Consider the following 22845-nt stretch of genomic DNA (forward strand, 5'->3'; position numbering starts at 1 on the left):
AAGAAACAATTCAAACAGTGCAAGGGTTAAAAACTGAAATAGAGACAATAAAAAACTCACAATCTGAAGGAAGGCTGGAAATAGAAAAGCTGGGCAAATGGTCAGGTACTATAGATGCAAGCATAACCAACAGAATTCAATAGATGGAAGAGAGAATCTCAGTTGTTGAAGATGCACAAGGAGAAATTGATTCATCAACCAAAGAAAATCTTAAGTCCAACAAATCCCTAACACAAAATATCCAGGAAATATTGGACACTGTGAAAGGACCATACCTAAGAATATTAGGTATAGAAGAAGGTGAAGAAAACCACCTCAAAGGGGCAGAAAACATATTCAACAAAAGCATAGAAAAAAACTTTCCCAACCTTAAGAAAGACATGCCAATGAAGGTACAAGAAGCTTACAGAACACCAAATAGAGTGGGCCAAAAAAAAAAGTCCTCTCACCACATAATAACCAAGACCCCAAACATACAGAATAAAGAAAGAATATTAAGAGCGGCTAAGGAAAAAGGCAAAGTAACATATAAAGACAAACCTATCAGAAGTACATCTGACTTCTCCATGGAAACTCTCAAAGCCAGAAGGTTATGGATAGATATTCTACCAACACTAAGAGACCATGGATGCCAGCCCAGACTACTATATCCGGCAAAGCTTTAATCACTATAGCTGGAGAAAACAAGATATTCCATGACAAAACTAGATTCAAACAATACATATCCACTAACCCAGCTCTACAGAAAGTTCTGGAAGGAAAACTCCAACCCAAGAAAGTTAACTACAACCAGAAAAACATAGGCATTAGATACTTCCACCGTACCAACAGCCAAAAGAACAAAGGGGTGGAATTACACACACAATTTCACCAACAACAATCATTCCAAATCAAAGAAGAATGAACAATCAATGGTCATTAATATCCCTCAATATTAATGGTCTTAACTCGCCCAGAAAAAGACACAGGATGACAGAATGGATTCGAGGACAGTACCCATCCTTCTGCTACATGCAAGAAACACACCTCAGCTTCAAAGACAAACATTACCTCAGAGTTAATGGTTGGGAAAAGATTTTTCCAATCAAATGGACCCAAGAAACAAGTGGGGGTAGCAATCCTAATATCTAACAAGTTAGACTTTAAAATAAAATCAATCAAAAGAGATGAAGGAGCCGGGCGGTGGTGGCACACACCTTTAATCCCAGCACTCGGGAGGCAGAGGCAGGTTGATCGCTGTGAGTTCGAGGCCAGGCTGGACCGATAGCCTCCAAAACAATACAGAGAAACCCTGTCTCGTAAAAAAAAAAAAAAAAAAAAAGAGAGATGAAGGAGGTCATTACATACTCATCACAGGAGAAATCCACCAGGATGAAGCTTCAATTCTGAACATCTATGCCCCAAATACAAAGGTATCCATGTTCGTAAAAGAAACATTACTAAAACTCAAATCACATATAAAACCCCACACACTTATAGTGGGAGGCTTCAACAATCCACTCTCACCACTAGACAGGAATACCAGACAGAAACTTAGCAAAGAAGCAAAGGGGCTAATAGAAGTTATGACCCAATTGGGGTTGATAAACATCTATAGAACATTCTATCCAAAGAAAAAAGAATATACCTTCTTCTCAGCATCACATGGAACCTTCTCAAAAATCAACCATATACTTGGCAACATAGCAAACCTCAACAGGTACAAAAAATTGGAATAACTCCATATTTCTCATCAGGCTACCATGCGTTAAAATTAGAATTCAACAACAACACAAATTGCAGAAACTCTACAAACTCATGGAAATTGAATAATGCACAATTGCACCATTCCTGGGTCAAAGAAGAAATAAAAAAGAAATTAAAGACTTCCTAGAATTCAATGAGAATGAAGACACAACATATCCAAACCTATGGGAAACTTTGAAAGCAGTGCTACAAGGGAAGTTCATAGCACTAAGTGCCCATGCGAGGAAACTGTGAAATAGTTACATGAAGAAACTGGAGAATAGCTACACTAGAGAATTGACAGCACAGCTGAAAGCTCTAGAACACAAAGAAGCAAACTCACTCATGAGGAGTAGACACCAGGAAATAATCAAACTGAAGGCTAAAATAAAGTAGAAACAAGGAAAACAATACAGAGAATCAATGCAATGAAGAGTTGTTTCTTTGAGAAAATCAACACGAGAGACAAACCTTTGTCCAAACTCACCTAATGGCAGAGTGTGAACATGCAAATCAACAAAATCGGAAACAAAAAGGAGGACATAACAATGGACACTGAGGAAATCCAGAGAATCCTCAGGTCATATTTGAAAACCTGTACTCCACAAAATTCGAAAATTTAAAGGAAATGGACAATTTTCTGGATAGCTATCACTTGCCAAAATTAAATCAAGAACAGGTAAGTAACAGATAACTCCTATGGAAATAGAAGCAGTCATCAAAAGTCTCCCAACCAAAAAAAGCCCAGGGCCAGATGGCCTCAGTGCAGAATTCTACCAGAAATTCAAAGAACAGGTTATACCAATTCTCCTCAAATTATTCCACATAATAAAAGCAGAAGGGTCTTTGCCAAACTCTTTCTATGAGGCTTCAATAACCTTGATCCCCAAGCCACACAAAGACACAACTAAGAAAGAGACTTCAGACCAATATCCCTCATGAACATTGATGCAAAAACATTCAATTAAATACTGGCAAATCAGATCCAAGAACACATCAAAACAATCATTCACCATGATCAAGTAGGTTTCATTCCAGGGATGCAAGGATGCTTCAACATACTAAAATCCATCAATGTAATCCACCATATGAACAAGCTGAGAAACAAAAATCACATGATCATCTCACTAGATGCAGAAAAAGCCTTTGACAAAATTCACCACCCTTTCATGAAAAAGGTCTTGGAGAGATCTGGGATAACAGGAACATACCTAAACATAATAAAAGCTATATACAGCAAACCAACAGCCAACATCAAACTAAATGGACAGAAACTATGTGATTCTATTAAAATTAGGAACAAGACAAGGCTGCCCACTTTCTCCATTTGTACTTGAAGTTCTCGCCAGAGCAATACCACAACAAATGCAGATCAAGGGGATACAAATTGGAAAGGAAGAGGTCAGACTTTCACTATTTGCAGATGATATGATAGTTTACATAGTGATCCAAAAACATTCTACCAAGGAACTCCTATAGCTGATAAATACTTCCATCAAAGTTGCAGGATACAAGATCAACTCAAGAAAATCAGTAGCCCTACTATATACAGACAATAAATGGGCTGAGAAAGAAGTCAGAGAAACATCACCCTTTACAATAGCCACAAACAACATAAAATACCTTGGGGTAACCCTAACCAAACAAGTGAAAGACCTGTATCACAAGAACTTTGAGTCTTTAAAGAAAGAAATTAAAGAAGATACCAGAAAATGGAAAGATCTTCCATGTTCTTGGATAGGTAGGATCTAGGTAGTAAAAATGGCAATCCTGCCAAAAGCAATCTACAGATTCAATGCAATCCCCATTAAAATATCAGCACAATTCTTCACAGACCTTCAAGGAACAATAATCAACATTGTATGGAAAAACAAAAGACCCAGGATAGCCAAAATAACCTTATTCAACAAAGCAAAATCTGGAGGCATCACTATCCCTTACTTCAAGCTCTATTATAGAGCTGTAGTCCTGAAAACAGCTTGGTATTGACACAAAAATAGACAGGTAGACCAATGGAATCAAATTGAACACCCTGATATTAATCCCTACATGTATGAACATCTGATCTTCGACAAAGAAGCTAAAAATATACAATGGAAAAAAGAAAGCTTCTTCAACAAATGATGCTGGCATAACCGGATGCTGGCATGTAGAAGAATGCAGATAGATCCATGTCTATCGCCATGCACAAAACTTAAGTACAAATGGATCAAAGATCTCAACATAAATCCAGCCACACTGAACCTCTTAGAAGAGAAAGTAGGTGGTACCCTTGAACGAATTGATACAGGAGACCAATTCCTGAACATAGCACCAGTAGCACAGATACTGAGGTCAACAATTAATAAATGGGACTTCCTGAAACTGAGAAGCTTCTGTATGGCAAAGGACACAGTCAACAAGGCAAAAATGCAGCCCACAGATTGGGAAAAGATATTCACTAACCCCACATCTGACAGAGGGCTGATCTCCAAAATTTACAAAGAACTCAAGAAACAAGTCTCCAAAAAACCAATTTAAAAGTGGGCTACAAAACTAAATAGAGAATTCTCAATAGAGGAGTCTAAAATGGCTGAGAGGCACTTGAGAAAGTGTTCAACATCCCTAGCAATCAGGGAAGTGCAAATGAAAACAACTCTGAGATACAATCTTACTCCTGTCAAAATGAATAAAATAAAAAACACCAACGACAGTTTATGCTGGAGAGTATATGGAGAAAGGGAAACACTCCTCTACTGCTGGTGAGAGTGCCAACTCATACGCCACTTTGAAAATCAGTATGGAGATTCCTCAGAAAAATGGAAATCAGCCTACCACAAGATCCAGCAATTCCACTCTTAGGCATATATCCAAAAGATGCACATTCATACCACAAGGACATCTGTTACATTATGTTCATAGCAGTATTATTTGTAATAGGCAGAACATGGAAGCAACCTAGATGCCTCTCAACTGAAGAGTGGATAGAGAAAATATTGTACATTTACACAATGGAGTACTATTCAGTGAGAAAAAAACAATAGAATCCTGAAATTTGCAGGCAAATGGATGGCACTAGAAGAAACAATCCTGAATGAGGTAACCAGTCACAAAAAGACAAACATGGAATGTAGTCTTTCATATATGGATTTTAGACATAGATCTGGTGAGTGCCAGCCTACAGTCACATAGCCAGAGAGTCTGGGAAACAGAACTTTCATCCAATGATTGATGGAAGCAGAGGCAGACTCCCACAGCTAAACACTGAGCTGAACTCAAGGAACCCAGTGACAGAGAGGGAGACTGATGAACAAAGGGGTTAAGACTGGGCTGGTTTAACCCCCAGAAACAGCTGACCTGACAAGGGGTAGCTCTTGAATCCCAGACTGATGGCTGGGAATCCAGCATGGGACTGATCAAGACCCCCTGAATGTGGGTGTCAGTGAGGAGGCCTAGGCAATCTATGGGGCCTTGGGTAGTAGATCAGTAGTTATCCCTGGCATACAAATGAACTTTGGGTGCCCATCCCACAATGAGAGATGACTCCCACCCTGCACTATTGGGGAAGGGTCTAGGCCCTACCTTGGATGAAATGACAGACGGCCTCACCCTCTCTGGGGAAAGGAAAGTATTGGAGTGGCTGGTGGGAGGGCGTGGGAGGAGGAGAGGGAAAGAGAGAGGGACCTGGGATTGACATGTGAAGCAACCTTGTTTCTAATTTTAAATTTAAATTTAAAAATAAAAATTAAAAAAATGCAAAAAAGGAATGTCATTGTACTAAGGAACAAACTATAGGAGGCTGTAGCCTGATATCTCCAAACTGCAGATCTGATTTCTTAGAGAGATTAGCACCTTAAAGTCACAGGTCCATGATCTAACAATGACTGGAGTCCTTTGAATAAGGTAGCCAAAGGTGTTAGCTTATGGTAGGCGTGTTTTTAGCTTCCTTTTTTCTTTTTTCTTTTCTTTTTTTTTTTTTTTTTTTTTTTTTTTGGTTTTATGAGACAGGGTTTCTCTGTATTGTTTTGGAGGCTGTCGGTCCAGCCCGGCCTCGAACTCACAGAGATCTGCCTGCCTCTGCCTCCCGAGTGCTGGGATTAAAGGCGTGAACCACCACCGCCCGGATTTTTTGTTTCTTTCTTTGTTTTGTTGTTGTTGTTTTTAGCTTTCTGAGAAACCTCCATAGTGGCTGGACCAGTCCCATCAGCAGTCTACGAAGGCTCCCTTCTGCCCACATCTTTGTTAGCATTTGCTGTGATTTTTTTTAATCACCACCATTCTGATTGGGGAACATGGAATCTCCATATGAGCTTTATTCTGACTTCTTCAATGCCTAGTGAGGGTGACATCTTTCATGTGTTTATTGACTATCTGTGTCTCATCTTTTGAGTGCTTTCTATTTTATTAGACTATTTATGTATTTGTGGTTTGACTCATTAATATTTAGGTTTTTAAAATTTTCTTGCATATTATAGATATTCATCTTTTGTCTTTAGAGAGCTAGCAAAGATTTTCAGCCATTCTGTAAGCTATATCTTTACCTGGCTGTACAGATCCTTTTTAATCTCATAAGGTCCACTTTAGGGATTGTCCACATTCCCTGAGCAGATGGAGTCTTATTTAGACTTGTCTACTTTTCAATGCTTCATAACTTTTTCTTCTAAAAGTTGTGAAGTTTCAGGTCTTATGCTAAATTATTTTACTTATTTGGGTTGTTGTTTGTGTAGGGTGAAAAATAAGGAAATACTTTCATTCTTCTATGTATGGTTAGCCAGTAGTCCCAGCACCACATATTAAAGATGCTGTCTTTTCTCCAAGGAATATTTTTGGCATCCTTGTCAAAAACAAAGTGATTACACATGTGTGAGTCTATGACAATATATTCTACTCCCTTTCGTTGATTTATGTATTTGTTTTTGTGTCATTTGCATGCTATTCTGGTTACCACAGCTTGGTGTAGTAGGGCAACATAAACAGGGAAAATTATAGATACAGGACGCGAGAAAGGAGACCCTTACCTTGAAATCTGATTGAAACTTCTTAACAGCTGAAAAGAATCCCAGGACAATTAACATTTTCTGTAAAGACTGCCAATACAGAAGTAACCCTCCCATGACCATTAGTTCTAGATATTAATTTAATAGAAGTTAGAATCACCTAGGAAGTGTATCAATGAGAGATTGTCTAGATCAGGTTGACCTGTGGACAAGTCTTTGGGGGACTGTCTTGGTTGTTAACTGAAATAGAAAGACCCAGTCCACAGAGAGGACACCATTCACTAGACAGGTGGTCCAGGGCTGTATAAGTATGGAGAAGGGACTACACATGAGTGAATATGCACGTTTAACTCTTTCTTCTCCCGACTGTGGAAATGATTAGTTCCTTCAAATCCCGCCCTTGAATTTCCCTGCAGTGATGTACTATAACCTAGAATTGTAAAGCTAAATAAGCCCTGTTTCTACTCAGATGTTTTTGCTAGGGTGTTTACCATAGAAATATATCAGACACAGTACACAGCTGAAACCGATCTGAAAGCCTCCTCCTTGAGGAATAGCTTCCATAGTACCAGAGGCTTCTTCAAGTCCCAACCGAAACAGCAGCATGACATGATAACTCCAGGGGACAGAAGTAGCACAAATACTTTGGTGGTAACCAACAACTCTCTAATTGGACTTAAGACTCACCCAACAAGAGAAAGCATGCATGGTACTGAAAACCTAGGGCTAGTGAAGTCATAGATCTTGGAAGAGAACCTACAACTACCATTTTATTAAACCAGCCCAATTTCTAACTACATTCTATTTATTTGTTCTTATACTTACAAATGAGCATAGTCTTCACCTGTCATCAAGGAAACTTCTCTTTGCAACACTACTACAAAAACCACAAGTCAAAATGCAGAGTTATAAATCCCAGTCCCAATAGATACATCTACCAAACAAGCAAACAAACAAACAAAAACCTCCTGTATCTAAGGCTCAAGGAACATTGCAGAAAATGAGTTAGAAACAGAGTGAGATCCAAATCAGGGAATTTTCTGTGCGATTATATCTCCTAGTAATGGAAGAAGCTACACCCATAAAGTCTCACCAGCATGACTACCTAAACATGAGCTGAACAAAAACAACTACAATAGACATGCTAACATGGAAGGGAGAAACACACAAGACCTCAACTCTGCACCAAAAACTATAGGCAACTAAGGAATGCTGAAAGCTGAAGAAATAGTCTTTCCTAGGGAAGAACAACCAATTGTTTATTCAATACCACATGGTCAGTCCTGAAAATATACATACAAATAACATTATATAGACTAGGAATGCTGTATTTATATATTTAGGAATACACATATATGTATGAATGTACACACATATGCATATATGCACACAATGACAATTAATAAAAATGCATGAATTGGACAGGAAATGAGAAAGTTTATGGGACAGTTGAAGGGAAGAAAAGAAAGGGTAAAATGATTTAATTATACTGTAGTCTCAAAAAATAGAAAAAGTAATTCTTTAGAAAAGGTATGGTAGAATTCAGTGGTGAATCTATCTAGACCTGTGCTTGTTTTGGTTGGGAAGCTTTCCAAGTTACTGCTCCTATCTCATTGTTATAGCAATCCTATTGGTGTTTACATTTCTTATCTAATCTTGATCTGATTTTGACTGGTCAAATGTGAATGTTCTGCTTGTACTTTATTATTAATTATTCTTTGTCACTGTCTGAATGCTCAACTTCCTGTTCTGTCTTCTGCCCTAATCTTTGATCCATTCTGTAGGTAATGCTTTCCTTGGAGCTTTTATTTAACTTCCTACATTGTTAATCTCAAGCATTTCAGTTTCATTTTTATTCAATGTCCCTATCTCTTTCTTGAATTCCATTTTCATATCCTGCATTCACCTCCTTATTGCATTTAGCTGTCTTTGGTGTTCTCTTGCAATTAATTCTGCAGGCTATAGAAAAATTAATGTACAAAGCTGTGTTCCAGTAAAACTTTATTAACAAAATGGTTGGACTTGGCCCACTGGCCTCCCTCCATCCCCAACTGCTTTTCTCTTCTTTAGAAAGAGAGGCTTGGAAAAATAGCTTTTGAGTTTGGTACTTTACAATGTATACACGAATTTTTTATCCCAATTTTTTCTAGAGTTGTCATTAGATGTTCAACTAATTTAGAATATGACTATAACAGTTAAAGATACCACAATAATTGAGGTATGAATTTGTAAGATGGTGGAAATGGTGGGCATGGCTGGCAATGGTCACACTGTGAATGGATTTTCATGGTAGAAGCAACTTGCACGGATGTAGGACATAAGAGGAAGAAAGGATTAAAGATGGCTCCAAGGACTTTCACCCACTAGATAATGGCAGTCATTGTGTTTTATAATTAATTACATTCATTGAGCTGACCTTCATCACCTACAATAAAAGATGCTTTGCTCACCATTAGATTTACATATCATTGCTTCATAAAAGGATGTGATACTCTGAACCTAAACAATGTATTCCAAGGAAATTGTGCTTTAAGAATTTTGTCACTTATTGTCATCTCACTGTTCTCCCAAAAGCAACCTTCAGTTCTGGTTTTCTTTATTTTTCATGGAGATGTATTGACTGGTAAAAGCTCTCCAAGATGTACCGCTAACAAGAATCTTCACCCCAGTGTAAGACATCTGGCTAGTGACCTCTTCTTTAGACTCATCAATAGTCCACAGGGCTAGTACACCCACACAGCAAAGTGGCTCATAATCATTTGCATTCTGCTTTGACACATGGATCATTAACATAAAGCCACGGCTGCATGACTTTCTCAAGATGTTCACGGGCTATTGTTATGTGGTGAACTTCTTAGAGAATTTAAACGATTCTAAGTTAAATTTCAGGGTCCTAGAGCAAGCTCTTTGATTTAACTGAAATACAAATTGGATAAATGAACCCTGTAAAACAATTCAACTTCAATATACTGAAGAGCCAAACGGTCGGATAGGGATTAGCCAGCCTAAATGTCTTGAGAAGTTTTGCCTTTCAAAATCTCACTTATTTTAAAATTTATATACAGCTGGAGAGCTGGCTCAGTGGCAAAGAGTGCATACTGCTCTTCCAGAAGACCTAAATTTGACCCCAGCACCCAATCTGGTGGTTAATGATTGATTACTTGTAATTAAGTTTCAGGGAATTCACTGTTTCTTCTTGCCTGCAGAGGCACTGCAGTCATGTACACAAACCCATACACATACACATATAGTTAAAAATATTTAAAATTAGCTTTAGCTGATACTTAAAAACATAAAGTACACACGTTAATGGAGTACCATGCAATGATTTGATATATGATTACATTGCGTACTGTTTATTTCAGGTTAAATATATCATCTAAAATATTTATCATTTCTTTAGGTTAAAAACCAAAACCCGTCTAAACATTGGAAGCTCATGCTAAGTTTTGTTACCTATTGAACTGTATTGACTAAGCACATACCAGAAACTTCTTAGTGTTATTTTTAGCAACTATCTGCTTCTACTCTCTGTAGCCCATGGTAACCACTGTTCTACTTTCCAAATTTTATGAAATCTTGGGTTTTTGGTTTTGCTGTTGTTTTCTTCAATTCCACAGGTGAATAATATCATGCAGAACATACTTTTCCAAGCATGTTTGGTTTAACATGCCAATGTGTGTAAACTTTTATATTAATTTGTTCAGAGTTTTGCCATCAGTGTTGATGGCTTCCATTGAATGTTTTTCTGCATGTACGAAGATACCATATGGCATTGTCCTCTGTCCTATTTTGATGTGGATTATAGGATCCCTTAATTTGTTTTTGCAGAATTGTGCTTGTACCTTGTGATGAATTCTGCTCGATTATAGTGGATAATCTTTTTAATGTTGCAAATGAATTTTCTAATTACATCAGGATTCACCCATTTTTATTTGTCAGTTTTTAAAAAGTGGACCTTTGATGAAAGCATGGTGTTGATGTCCCTCTATCTTACATATTAGAAGCCATTTCTCCTTTTAGAGCTCATAATTGTAGGGACTTCAGGTATTCAGTGATTAAAGACGTACTCACTTCCATTATGTCTTATTAGTTGGTTCCTTGCTCACTATTGTATGGTGACTTTTGGGAGTTCTCATAGTTTTTGTCTTCAGCTCCATTTTATGAGATACAAGTGCAGGTGTTTCTGCTCACTTTCTGCATGTGTTTTCTTGGAATGTTATTTATATATGTTCACTTTCAGGTTCAGTATGCTTTTCCTAGTGTCATTCATCACTTGGTCTTCTCCTCTTAGAAATTCTTCCAGTCATTTTCTTCACCAGAACACATAGCTCATCCATTGACATGCAAGTAATTACTGGTACATGACAACTGTGACTGTAAATTTTGTATTTTGTTTATTTTTTTACAATTATAACCTTTGCTGTCCTTTCTGTCATATTAATCCTTTTTCTTATACTCAGAGAATTGCTGTATCAATACTTTAATTTTACATTTTTATTTTAGATATCTGTTGTTCTGATAGTATTTGTATTGTCACCTGCCTTTATTATGGCAGTTACCTTTCCTTTATTCCTGGATGCAACATTCTCTTATCTTTGCCAAGGCCAGTCTGCTTGCCATGATTCCCTCACCTTTGCTTGCCTAGGAAGGCCTTTGTGTGTCCTTCATTGCTGAAGGACAGCCATAATGGATACTGTACTGGGGCTGGCAGATATTTTCCTCTAGGATTTAGCCTACATCATTCCATTCCCTCCTGGCCATCAGGTTTGTGCTAAGAAATTTGCTCTTAGTGCCACAGGGATACTATTAAATGTGACAGCACTTTTATATTGCTGAGCTTACAATTTATCCCTTTTCTTATACTTGTAACAATCTGACAATATGCTATAGCAAATACCTTTTCTATATGGGGGTCCCTTGGGTATCCTAGTGGTATAGAAACTTATTCATTTGATGGTGCCTTAATTATCTTGGGTGCTCCAATCCTTCCAATCCTTTTCATTTTCTTGTTCTCTTTTGTGTGTGTGTGTGTGTGTGTGCACGTGCATGTGCATTTCACTGGGGCATTTTAAGGGCTCACCTTCAATTTACAAACTCTTCCACTTGATCTAGTCTGTTTGAGGATTTCAGTGTCTCACTGTTTGTTTACAGCATCATCTACCTGTCCTTTCAGAGATTTGTTGCTAAATTTCTCATTCACATCCTTTTAAATTAATTATTCAATTCATCCATATTGACTTGGGAAGTGGGTGTCTTGTGCCTAGGAAAAAATACTCTAAAGTTTGTGCCTGTGGTGAGTTAAAGAACTCTCCTGTTTTTATGAGGTAGCCTTCTTTCTTCAGAAACCGTGTCTTGAGAATGCCAACTTTGCAAGCATTTGGCTGTTTCTATCTAGGAACAGCAGTGTGCTCTCTTAGTTTCTTGAGTTGTAATTAACGACTTTGGGCATAGTTCTGGCCACTGTGGAGTTGGAGGGATCTCTTTCTTTGTGGCCCATGCAAGCAGGGACACTATCAGCTTAGGTGGGTATGGTCTACCCAGTAGGCATTGTGGGTGCGGATGTGTGGAGTGCTCATGGTTTAGTAACTTCTATGAAGGGAACCATGGCCCCAGTGGGGCAATGCAGGTTATCTTGAGCAGTGTAAATTCTAAGTCTGCTATGAGCAAGGCGCTCTGGTCCTGGGAGCCAGAGCAGTGGTGAGGAGGCTGAAGCAGTTCTTTAAACAGGCAGTGGTACAGACCCTGACACCGTAGCATTTGTGCAACCCCTCTACGGTGGTCAAACCAGCTCTGATGTGACAGACGTGCTGGCTAGTGTTTATGTCAACTTGATATAAGATAGAGCCGTCTGAGAGGAGGGGACCTCAACAGAGAAAATGTTTCCCTAAGATCAGACTGTAGGCAAACCTAGAGGTAATTTTCTTAATTAGTGATTGATGAGGGAGGGTCCAGCCAAACGTAGGTGGTGCCACTCCTGGGCAGGTAGTCCTGGGTTCTATAAGGAAGCAGGCTGAGCAAGCCATAGGAAGCAAACCAGTAAGCAGCACCCCTCCATAGCCTCTCCAGCATCTCCTGCCTCCAGGTTCCTGCCCTGCTTCTCCCGGTAATGGATTTATAAGGTGTAAGGTGAAATAAACTCTTTTCTCCCTGGATTATTTTTGACTATGGTATTTCATCATAGCAATAGGAACCCTAATGAAGACAATAAATTGGGCTCCTGGGAAGACAGTCGTGTGTTAGGAGCTGTACACATTGATGCTTCTGTGGAGAGACTGTCACGGCATGGTCTAACCCTGCCGCCATCTTAATGTCTCCCCCTTTAGTCGTGTTTTGAAGTGCATGGTGTAGAGGTCACACACATTACCTTAAATTTTACTTTTAGGTATTTCATGTTTTAGAAGCAAACAGAATGGTAATTATAAGATTTTCAGCTTTTTATGATTGCTAGGAATATCTGTTTTGGCCCCCTAGTACCTTACTGCACTCACCCATTTGTGCTGAAGAGTGAGTGGGGTTTTCTAATGATGTAGTCATGTCACCACTGATAAAAAGTTGAAGTTTTTTTTTTGTTACTGTGTAGCTTGTCTCTTTCTTGACTCATTACAATAGTTAGAACTCTTAGTACAATGCTGAAGAGACTACATTCCATCATTAAGCACTGTATCACCCCCAGGATGTTCATCAATGCCTTTGTTAGATTAAGGAGTCTATATTACTGTTTGCTGAGAAATTTATCACAGACAGACGTCACTTTGCCAAACCCTTATTCTCTATTAAATAATTGTGTTTTTCCCCTTTGCACACATGGTAAGATACACTGATATTTGCACATTAAACTGACCTTACAATCCTGCAATAGACCCCATTTGATCATATATGTATTGTTCATATGTTAAGAATTGTTGCTTCTACCCTTGAGAGATATTGACCTATAATTTTGTTTTCCTGTCTGGTTTTAGTTGCAGGGCAATGCCAGCTTCGGAGCATATGTTAGGAAGCTCCAGTCATCACTTTCCTGTTTTTGTGTAGAATCTGGTACTATTTGTTTCAGTGTTGGACAGGATTTTCAAGGGAACCATCTGGATCTATTTCTTGAAGGAAGGTCTTAAGTCACACGTTTTATTCCAAATTGATGTATATATTCAAGTGTTAGTCACTTTTGTTAATTTGTACCCCTCAAATATTTTGCACTTCGTCTATGTCAGGCACTGACAAACTGTTTCTCACAGGTCAAATCTGGCCCATTTCATGCTCAAAATAGTCACACATTAATTTGCCCATGTGTTTTATATGCCTGTTTTTCATTATTGTAACAGAGTTGAATAGTTACAAGACAGAGAGCAGGATCCACATAATAAAATATTTACTTCATTGGTTTAGATGTTGAATAAATGCCTATTCTTAGACTTGAAAGAAAGGAATGCACAAGGACTTAAATGGGGTGCATTCACCTAGTATACATGTCAAGAATCTGGGGATATTCTTTTTTCACTGACTTTATTTCAAACAACTGCTAATACTTCATAAGCAGTCCGACTCATTCTCTATTCCCTTCTTTCTGCCTTGGTACAGCCCACAGTTTGGGTAAAGACAGAAGCTGCATGTTAACTCCTAGTTCTTATTTTGGTGCACAGATCTAGTTTCTAGAGAGACTTAAGGGTTTCCAGCTTCTTGACAGCAATGACTGAGCATCAGCCACAGTATCGCAGAGGACCAAGCAGCACACCAAGAGAAAAATCTAAGCTGCTCTGTCTGGTCTCTGACTACACAGATCCCTTCTTATGAGAGACAGGAACCAGGATTGAGCTGAGAGAACAGGGAAGATACCACAATGAGGACAGGATAGCACTATTTGGGCGCAGCAGGAGACGGTGTTAGCTGTCTTTGAGGAACCAGGAGACTACACAAGGCATTATCATATTTACCATGTCTCTGGGTGCCACTTTTGGTTCTACATTTCTCATACCATCTCCAATGGCACCAAAGACTCTGTATGGAAGCCTGGCAACAGAAATTCCTTAACTGAAGGGCTAAGTGTTCTAGAATTTTCATTCTGGGGACAAATGAGTACATGACTCTAAATTTAAATTAAATCAAAACATGACTTAACCCTTGAATACACAAAATGTTTACTGCAGTTTGAAGACCTTATTTAGTACTGCAAACAAAATGCAGTAGATTTCCTTTTATAATAACAGCTAACAATGTTCTTTGACTATACCTTGAGTCAGGTTTAACATAAAGGGTTTTTGATACTGTCCTATAACTTAGCTAATTCTCTCGACTAAAAAAACTAAAGCAAGAAGCTAAGTAACTTCCCCAAGATAACAGCAAAGGCTTTGTCTCATTGAGGCCCATGACTGAGCTTCTTGGCTAGTGGGAGGTCTCAGTATGAAAGTCAAGCATAGAAGAAAAATGCATAGGCCAGGAGTTAGAGCATAAGTCCATCCATGCGCCAGACCAGGGAACGTAGTTCTCAGAATCTCCTTTTTAGGGAAAATGGAGATGGTTACTGCTCTTACCCTGCTGCAGAAGTTCCATGGTGGAAATCTACTGTGAAGGACTCTTTAAGCCTGGGAGTGGTGACATACACTTATAATTCAGTATTCAGGAGGCTGACCACTAGCTTCAGGCCAGCCTGGGTTATATGATGAGACTGTTTCAAACTTCTTTGCTAGTTAAGTGTTTGAAAACTAGGTACCACATAAGTAGGGAGGTATAACTTTCTCAGAGAAGTCATGAATACACGAGAGCCCCTAGAAAAATGTACAGCTGCTTTCTCTACAATGAAGCTCTTGCTGCCCCCATTCTTCCATTTAATAGCAGGCAGTCCCCTGTGCGCGTGTTACCCTGGAGGGTTCTCACAGTACTCCTCCTCAAAACAGGGAAGAGACATGCATGACATTTCCTGGAAGGGATTACCATCAAACTGCAGCACCTAGCACTTCCTGTTTCCACTCGCCAGCATTCTTTGTGCTGTTCATGTGATAACCAATAATGCCCAAAATGGGTGTAATTATTCCCCATTTCACAGTCGGGACACCATGAAGCACAGAAAACTAGGGAAGGTGACAAGATCACAGATAATGGTGGCTTTACTCAGGAGTCCAAGCTCACATTTTTAAAAAAATTATTCGCATATGGATGTCTGAGTGTGGGTCTGTACATGCGCATGCGGTACCCACAGAGGTTGAAAGCGGGCATTGGAGACCCAGCTTGAGTTACAGCCCTTGTGAGGCACCCAAAGCAGGTGCTGGGAACTGACCTCCAGGCCTCTGCGAAAGCAGAATGGACAACAGCACTGAGCCGTATCTCCATCCTCCACAATCCATTTTTACTTGCAGGCTTTAGAAACACCAAATCTGAGACTCCTGCGGGATAACAAGCAAGTAGCGACTCATTTACATGCTTACCGAGTGCCTGAGAGAGTCAAGCATCTGCCTATGAAAACAAAGCAATGCTGATTACTAGGAATTCACATGTGAAACTGAATATATACATTATGTCATACGATATAAACATACATCAGTTGGCTTAATGGTGACATGGAGTCCACATGAGGTCAGAGGGCATTAAGCTCTGTGGGTGCCGAAGAGGCCTGAAGCTCAGCATCAGATTAGAATGGAGGGACAGTACGGAACCAGAGGAGCAGGTGAGGGTATCTAGGAAGGTCCCCCACACAAAGCAACAGGCAACTGTGTTTCCTGATGAGAGCGTCGTAGGAAGGAGAACACTTGAGAAGAAAAGGACTTAGGTTACATTTTGAGGCAAGATATGGGAAGGGGACTAGATTTAGATATAAGTGATGTCCCATCACACCACCTAACATTATCCTACTTAAAATTAATCATCTATTTACTTATGTTTCCTTTCATTGGACTATAAAATCGTTGAGTACAGTAAATGCTCTCTGCGTGTGTGTGCGTGTGTTTGTGTGTGTGTTTATATTTGAAACTCTAATAATTAGGTTTGTATTGAGCTCATAGTGTGATGCATGGTAATTCTGGGTGCACACTAAATACACTGCTGACAGCGGTAAGGATAGTTTAGTGCAGTTAAATGTAGAGAAGGTAGAGAGGAAACTTTAGAATAAGGATTCTCAGTCATGGCAGCACTAATGTTTCAGGCCAGGCATTTTCTTTGTCATGGAGGAATATCTTGTAGGACGCTTGGCAGTCTCCTTAGTTGCCATCCCTTACGTCATAGGAGCAGGTCCCTGCTGGTTACCAAATAACTCTTAAGGCAAAGCTACCCCCACCAGGTGAGACCCATTGGTTTCATTAAAACAACTCACATTAGAATCTCAGGAGGAGTTGGATGCCTAGTGACTGGGGGAGGGAGAAAGAAGCAGACTTAGGAAGAAATCAGGCTCAATGCTAGATGTAAGGTATAAGATACTTGTGGGATCGCCTAATAAGATGTGCAACAGCTGGTGGGTGGATTGGTCTGTGCTTAAAGGAGGATTTCATAGGTTGGGAAGTGGGAATCACTTGCATGTCTATGGGAAGTAATAACATGGGAGAGGATGGATTCACTCAGGGAGACTGGTAGAGTGATTTAAGGACAAGGCAAGCGTAACATGTAAAACAAAAGACCTGGAGACAGATACTGGGGTTCAAGCTGAGGGTCACATAAGCAAAGCAGCCAGCCACTAGATCTTACCTCTACCAAGCTGAAATAGCAATCTGTCTCCACAGTGCAAAAGCACTGAATTTCTGTCTCCTCCTCCTTTTATTCCTTTCTCTACCCAGCCATTTCCTTCTGTCTCCGCCTCCCTAGTGCTGGGATTAAAGGTGTGAGCTCTGTGACTCTTCACTCTTGTGTAGCCCAGGGTGACCTTGAACTCAGAGAGGTCCACCTGCCTGTCTTCCTGAGTCTTGGGATTAAAGGTGTGTGCCACCACTGCCTGCTTCTACAGCTAACTAGTGTGCCTGGCTTTGCTTTCTGATACTTCAGGCAATCTTTACTAAATTATAAATAATATATCACCACATGCAGGAACTCTACAGAAAACCAAAAGCTAAGGGTGGCACAGTTATTAAATAAGTACTCAATTAGCTGAGAGGAGAAATCACAATGTCTTTTTAAATAAGTCATCTCGGTACCCTCTATGGCCAATGTGAAGGCTAAAATAAGCATACCATGTGTAAGGAGGTAGTTAGGGAAGTATGTGATGACTCATCTCTTATTAAAAAGAACCTTAAATGCATTGTTTGCTGGATTTATTTCCTTTCTATGTTTTCAGTGTAAAAGTAAACAAGTCAGAACCTTAAAGAGTTTCATAATTCTATTATTGTGAACTGAAAACCCTATCATGCATTTATTGGCAATATCATTTCACTACCTTGTCATCAATGTTCAAAAACAGCACTGTAAAAGTAGGCTCAGAGGAAATATAGATGCTTTGTATAGAGACATATCCTTTAGCTGTTGATAAGGTGCTGCAGTGACAATTCTTAGATAAAATAAAATGTCAGGAAGCAACAGACAAAAAGAGCTTACCAGATAGAAAGCAAATCTAATACAGGAAATAGAATTGCCTTTGACAGGAAGGTCAGATAAGTGGGAAGATAATTTCCTACAGGTGACATGATTTCCATAGAGTCACAAAGCTAATTGTCTACAATGCCAATTATGGGGAGAAGGCTTAGATGAGGGCAAAGACCTGTCAAAAAAAGGACTCAACATTGAGAAAGCAGCCGGACGCTTTGGGTAAATACTGATTACCTGAATATAAGCTAGCTACTGTGTGAGAAAACATTGAGCCAACAATGTAGCACTGGAGGCCCAACTCCCAAATGATGCTTACAATTTTTAAGAGCAGAATAACTAAACCTTCCCACTAGAAGAGTTTAAGGAAACATTTTAGGACTTACTGTAATATTATAGTCATAAAAGAGAACAGTTATAGATTTTTAAATGTGTTGGGAGTGGAATTGGGGAAGATCTTTAACTCATACGGACTCATAGTGAGCTAAGGGACCGGTCAAATCATGCAAGGGTGTTCCCTCGCTCTATCATGCTTCTGCACTGACGCTCATACATGCAACTGCTGAAGACACAACTTCCACTGGTGCTGTCTGTGCTGAAAATGAGACAAACCAAACAGTGTCCCTGAAATAAGTTCCCCATCTCACTCATTCATCAGTTGGGATATTTATCACTGTGACACAGAGTCCCCTGTTTACCCGGTACCCTCTGCCACCATCAGGAAAACTGTTAACAAATGATCTAATTACCACAGTGGTTGGAGGCTTCTCAACATCTCCCTTCCAGCTGCAAAGATGTCCTCAGACAGCGTCACAAGCAGAACGGCTGTCAAACTCTCACTTTAATGGGCACTTACATTTAATGTCAAGCTGATGCCTGTGGAAGACCTTGATTAAATCTGCAAACTGCAGACTAACCCAATGAGAACTTTAGAGTTGTCTCATTTCATCTTCCAAGCTTAAACCACACGTTTCCTTCTTGGCAAAGAATGAAGCAATTTGCATGTACTGCGCTGAGCATCAGTGTGGAAGCATGGTAGAGCGAGGGACCACCCTTTCATGATTTGACAGGTCCCTCAGCTCACTATAAATCCAAACGAATTAAAGATCTTCCCCAATGCATTATCCCACTGCCAACATATTAAAAACCTGAAACTGTTCTCTCTTATGACGATAATTCACAATAAGTCCTAAAAAGTTTACGTAAACTCTTCTAGTGTTCTTTTCTGTGCATGACAACTAAGAGCTTTGCATCCTGTGGGTAGGATGAAGACTACAGAGCAACATAAAGAAAACCCAGCAGCATCTCCATCAACAATGCCATCGCCACAGGGCCTCCCCTTGTGTCTTTGCCTCAGCTGTTTCACCTGTTGTCTGAGTCACACAGCCTTAGTTTTTACAGTAACAACCCGGAATACTCATTCTTTCTCACTGGCTGCTTTTTGAAGAGGCCACCATCCCTTGTTTTTCTTTTGGGTTCCTCCTACATCATCCAACTCAAAAAAGTCTGCCTTCAAGAAAACAAATTGAAATTGTGGAGACACATGAAGCATGAAGAAAATGAATTGCTTTTTCCAGCCTCCCAAAGCAGCAGAAAAATATTAATTTCTTTTTGTTTAAGCCTCTAACTTCTATACTCTTGATTGGCAAACTTCACAACATTTTACGTGTCCCTCACTGTAGTAGAAGGCTTCTTACTGAGATACTGAACTTGAGACTAAGATCTAAACTAGCATTATTCTGAAATTCGACTAAAGACATAAGACATTCAAGAAGATGACATACATTCTTGAGGTGTCATCTAAAAAAACAGGTACCAAGACACATCCACCATTCTGTCTCTGGCTTTCTCTTTCTGTCTCATGAAATGAGGACATAAGGCAGCAGCAAAAGATGGCACCACACAGCACTGTCACCTACGGAGGCCTTAAGGTTCCTCATTGAACTACATGATGAGATTATACCCAATGCCCCCTTACTGCACTACAAGAGACCTACATTTAGATGTTCAATGCTCTAAAGCTAACTTAAATCTGTGGTTAAAAATAGCTCCATAGAACACAGCATCAATAGGTCTGTGTTCCTGTTTCAATTCTTTCATAAGGATACAGCACATTTTAAGATTGAAACTACGTTGCTCCGAAGAGCCCAGTTTTCTAAATACAATGTCTTTTCTATTTAGGTTCTGATTCACAAAAAAAAAAGGACAAGAGTGCCATCACTTACTTAACAGCCTGTCCCTTAATGAGTAACTCAGTCACCACTCATTTCAGTGAGTCTGCTGCCACTCACAGATGGAGCTTCTCCTTGCGGGCGATGAATAACAAACAGGCCATGAAAGAAGGAAAAGTTTCTAATCTTCCCTGGTGAAACCTGACTGGGGCAATGAGGGAACAGAGAAAGGGCAGAGCACAAACACATATGTAGAAAACACAGGGTTGGGTAGGCTGTGCTTGCTTGGATGGAGCATACCAACTGCAACGGCAACCAGAAACTGCTTGTGTAGATCTGAAGTGTAGGAGGGTGGGGTTAGCTAATCTCAGTAGGTGGTCTCCATAGGATAGCAGTCCCAGGCTGCAGACACCCCACACAAGGAAGCTGTGCTGGTGATTTTTTGCACAGTCAGCATTCCCACTCAGCCCAGAGGAAGGCTTTGCCACTCTCATGAGTCTCAGGCAATGGAGTTCTTGCCACGGCCACGCCCATGTCAACAATACGCATTCACTCAGGACCTCATCTACTCCTTACACGTTCACTTGGAGCTTCTTCTGCCCCCCGTATCAGTTGACAGTGACAAGTATTTCAAATGTCATTTCAAACAAAGAAGTAATGCCTAATCTGCTGTGAAATAAGACTCCCAACTACACAGATATAGTCAGATGCATGCTGATATTTATTAGCAAAAATACTCCAAAAGAGAACTGGGTCAGAATTATAACATGTGCAACTTTAAAAGTTGGTTTTATTTGTACTGCTGTCTGAGGACTTTAGTATCTAAGCACTGTTTTAATTTTCTGAAATGGGATTCAAATAAAAATATTCAATGAAAGGTTTCAATAGGAACTCTGCCTCTTTGTATTATGTCAAAATAAGCTTTGTGAATAAATGTACATACATGGAGTAGGTGGGTAGATGAAGTTGTTCAACAGGAAGGCTTTAAAAAGGCAAACCTTACGAACAGGAATGTATTCACTGGGGAAAGGAGTAACTGAAGTGTCACATCATGTACTAAAATATTCTTCTAGTCCCTCCAGCTCCATTTCCAGGGAGGAGTTCAGAGAGGCCAGTGCAGCTGATGCATCCCTGCTCTTCTGGACACTGGGTTTGGGTTGAGGGGTCTCTGGTTGGCTGGACTCCTTCTTGATGTCTTTGCCACCAGTTAGGATCCGCTGGCTTTCAACAAAGAACTGATTCGGATGATTCAAAGAAAAGCCACAATCATCAACCTGTCCGAGGAAGCAAATTTAAAGCATATCAGCACACAGCAAAGCTAGTAATAAAGCTTCGAAGGCGGTCTGCACCCTCGCTCACAGCTGAGGACTGCAATGTGGATACCAGCTATCCCCATCTGGAATGCACTGCCCACTACTTACCCCTCTTCATCTAATGGGACTTCAGCTGAAGATCCCACAAACACCAGGGCTAGTACATGTGTATGCTCAGTTCAAACCCACGCCCCTCCACCCGCCATGTTCATGGAACTTGAACACATTCTGGACAACAACTCAGTCTTCCACATCCAATGCACCCTCAATTCTTAGAGTATCCACATCATTCCAATGTCTGTTGATGAATACTCATGATAAAAAAAAATGTACTATAGTGCTGGCCGGAAGTGCAGCTCAGTGGTAGAGCCCTTCCCCTGCATGTGTACCACCTGGGTTCCGGCCCCTGCACAATAGTCACAGAGTTTGGGAAATACTTCTGGGCAAGTCTATGTGTTAAAATGGCCATTAGTGACGCACAGGTTACTGCATCCCCAGCCCTAAGCAAAAGGCTAAGCACATTTCTGGCCAAGCTTTTCAAAGTGGTATTAAAATTGCTTTGATCATTTTGATACTGGTCCCTGGTGCCAGAGTATTTCAGAGCTTAGGTCTGGCATATGTAATCTCATTTGGTATAATTAAAAGGCCAAACAAGCAATCTCACTCAATGTAACTTCCCTGTGTTAACATGGGGCATCCTGTGATCTGTCCTGTTGTAGGAATTTCATTTTTAAATTTTCACTGTGACTTACTGGGGACCTAACAGTTCATGCTACTTCTCTTCCTCAAATACTGAACTTTGAGTATTATCTCACATTTCTCATTACTCTGTACCTTTAGTATCACCGACGAGCAAAGACTATTATTCCCAGATTTTGATCCTAAAATTTACTGATGGTGAACAAAAACATCTTTCTGACTAGCAGGAAGTACTCGCTGTCCACCACATCCCAGGAATCATAAACACACTCTCCTCCATGCTCTCAGCTAGAGTGTCAATATTTTTTCAGGATTTTTAGGTAACACAGTTGAAAAGGGGAGGTTAAGGATCTTGCCCAAGATTATACTACCAAGGATGGAGATGAGTTTGAATGACTGTCCTTGGGCCAAGGTCAAAGTACTGTGTACATATACAATAGTCGTTCCTGAAAACTGTGGTCTTCTGTC

General features: G+C 39.9%; 1 protein-coding gene across 2 annotated transcripts in view; it reads right to left on the reverse strand.

Moving 5' to 3' along the window:
* Nucleotides 1–21063: 21063 nt before the first annotated feature.
* Nucleotides 21064–22845, reverse strand: part of Prim2 (DNA primase subunit 2) — a 182814-nt gene continuing 181032 nt past the window's right edge. For both annotated transcript variants that reach the window (XM_021230328.1, XM_013117302.2), the window contains one exon: nt 21064–21639. In XM_021230328.1, the coding sequence (XP_021085987.1) occupies nt 21415–21639 (225 nt within the window). In that variant the 3' untranslated portion in view covers nt 21064–21414. The remainder of the gene's footprint in view (nt 21640–22845) is intronic.

The sequence above is a fragment of the Mesocricetus auratus genome, unplaced genomic scaffold (assembly GCF_017639785.1).
Source record: "Mesocricetus auratus isolate SY011 unplaced genomic scaffold, BCM_Maur_2.0 Super-Scaffold_100021, whole genome shotgun sequence".
NCBI classification, from domain to species: Eukaryota; Metazoa; Chordata; class Mammalia; order Rodentia; family Cricetidae; genus Mesocricetus; species Mesocricetus auratus.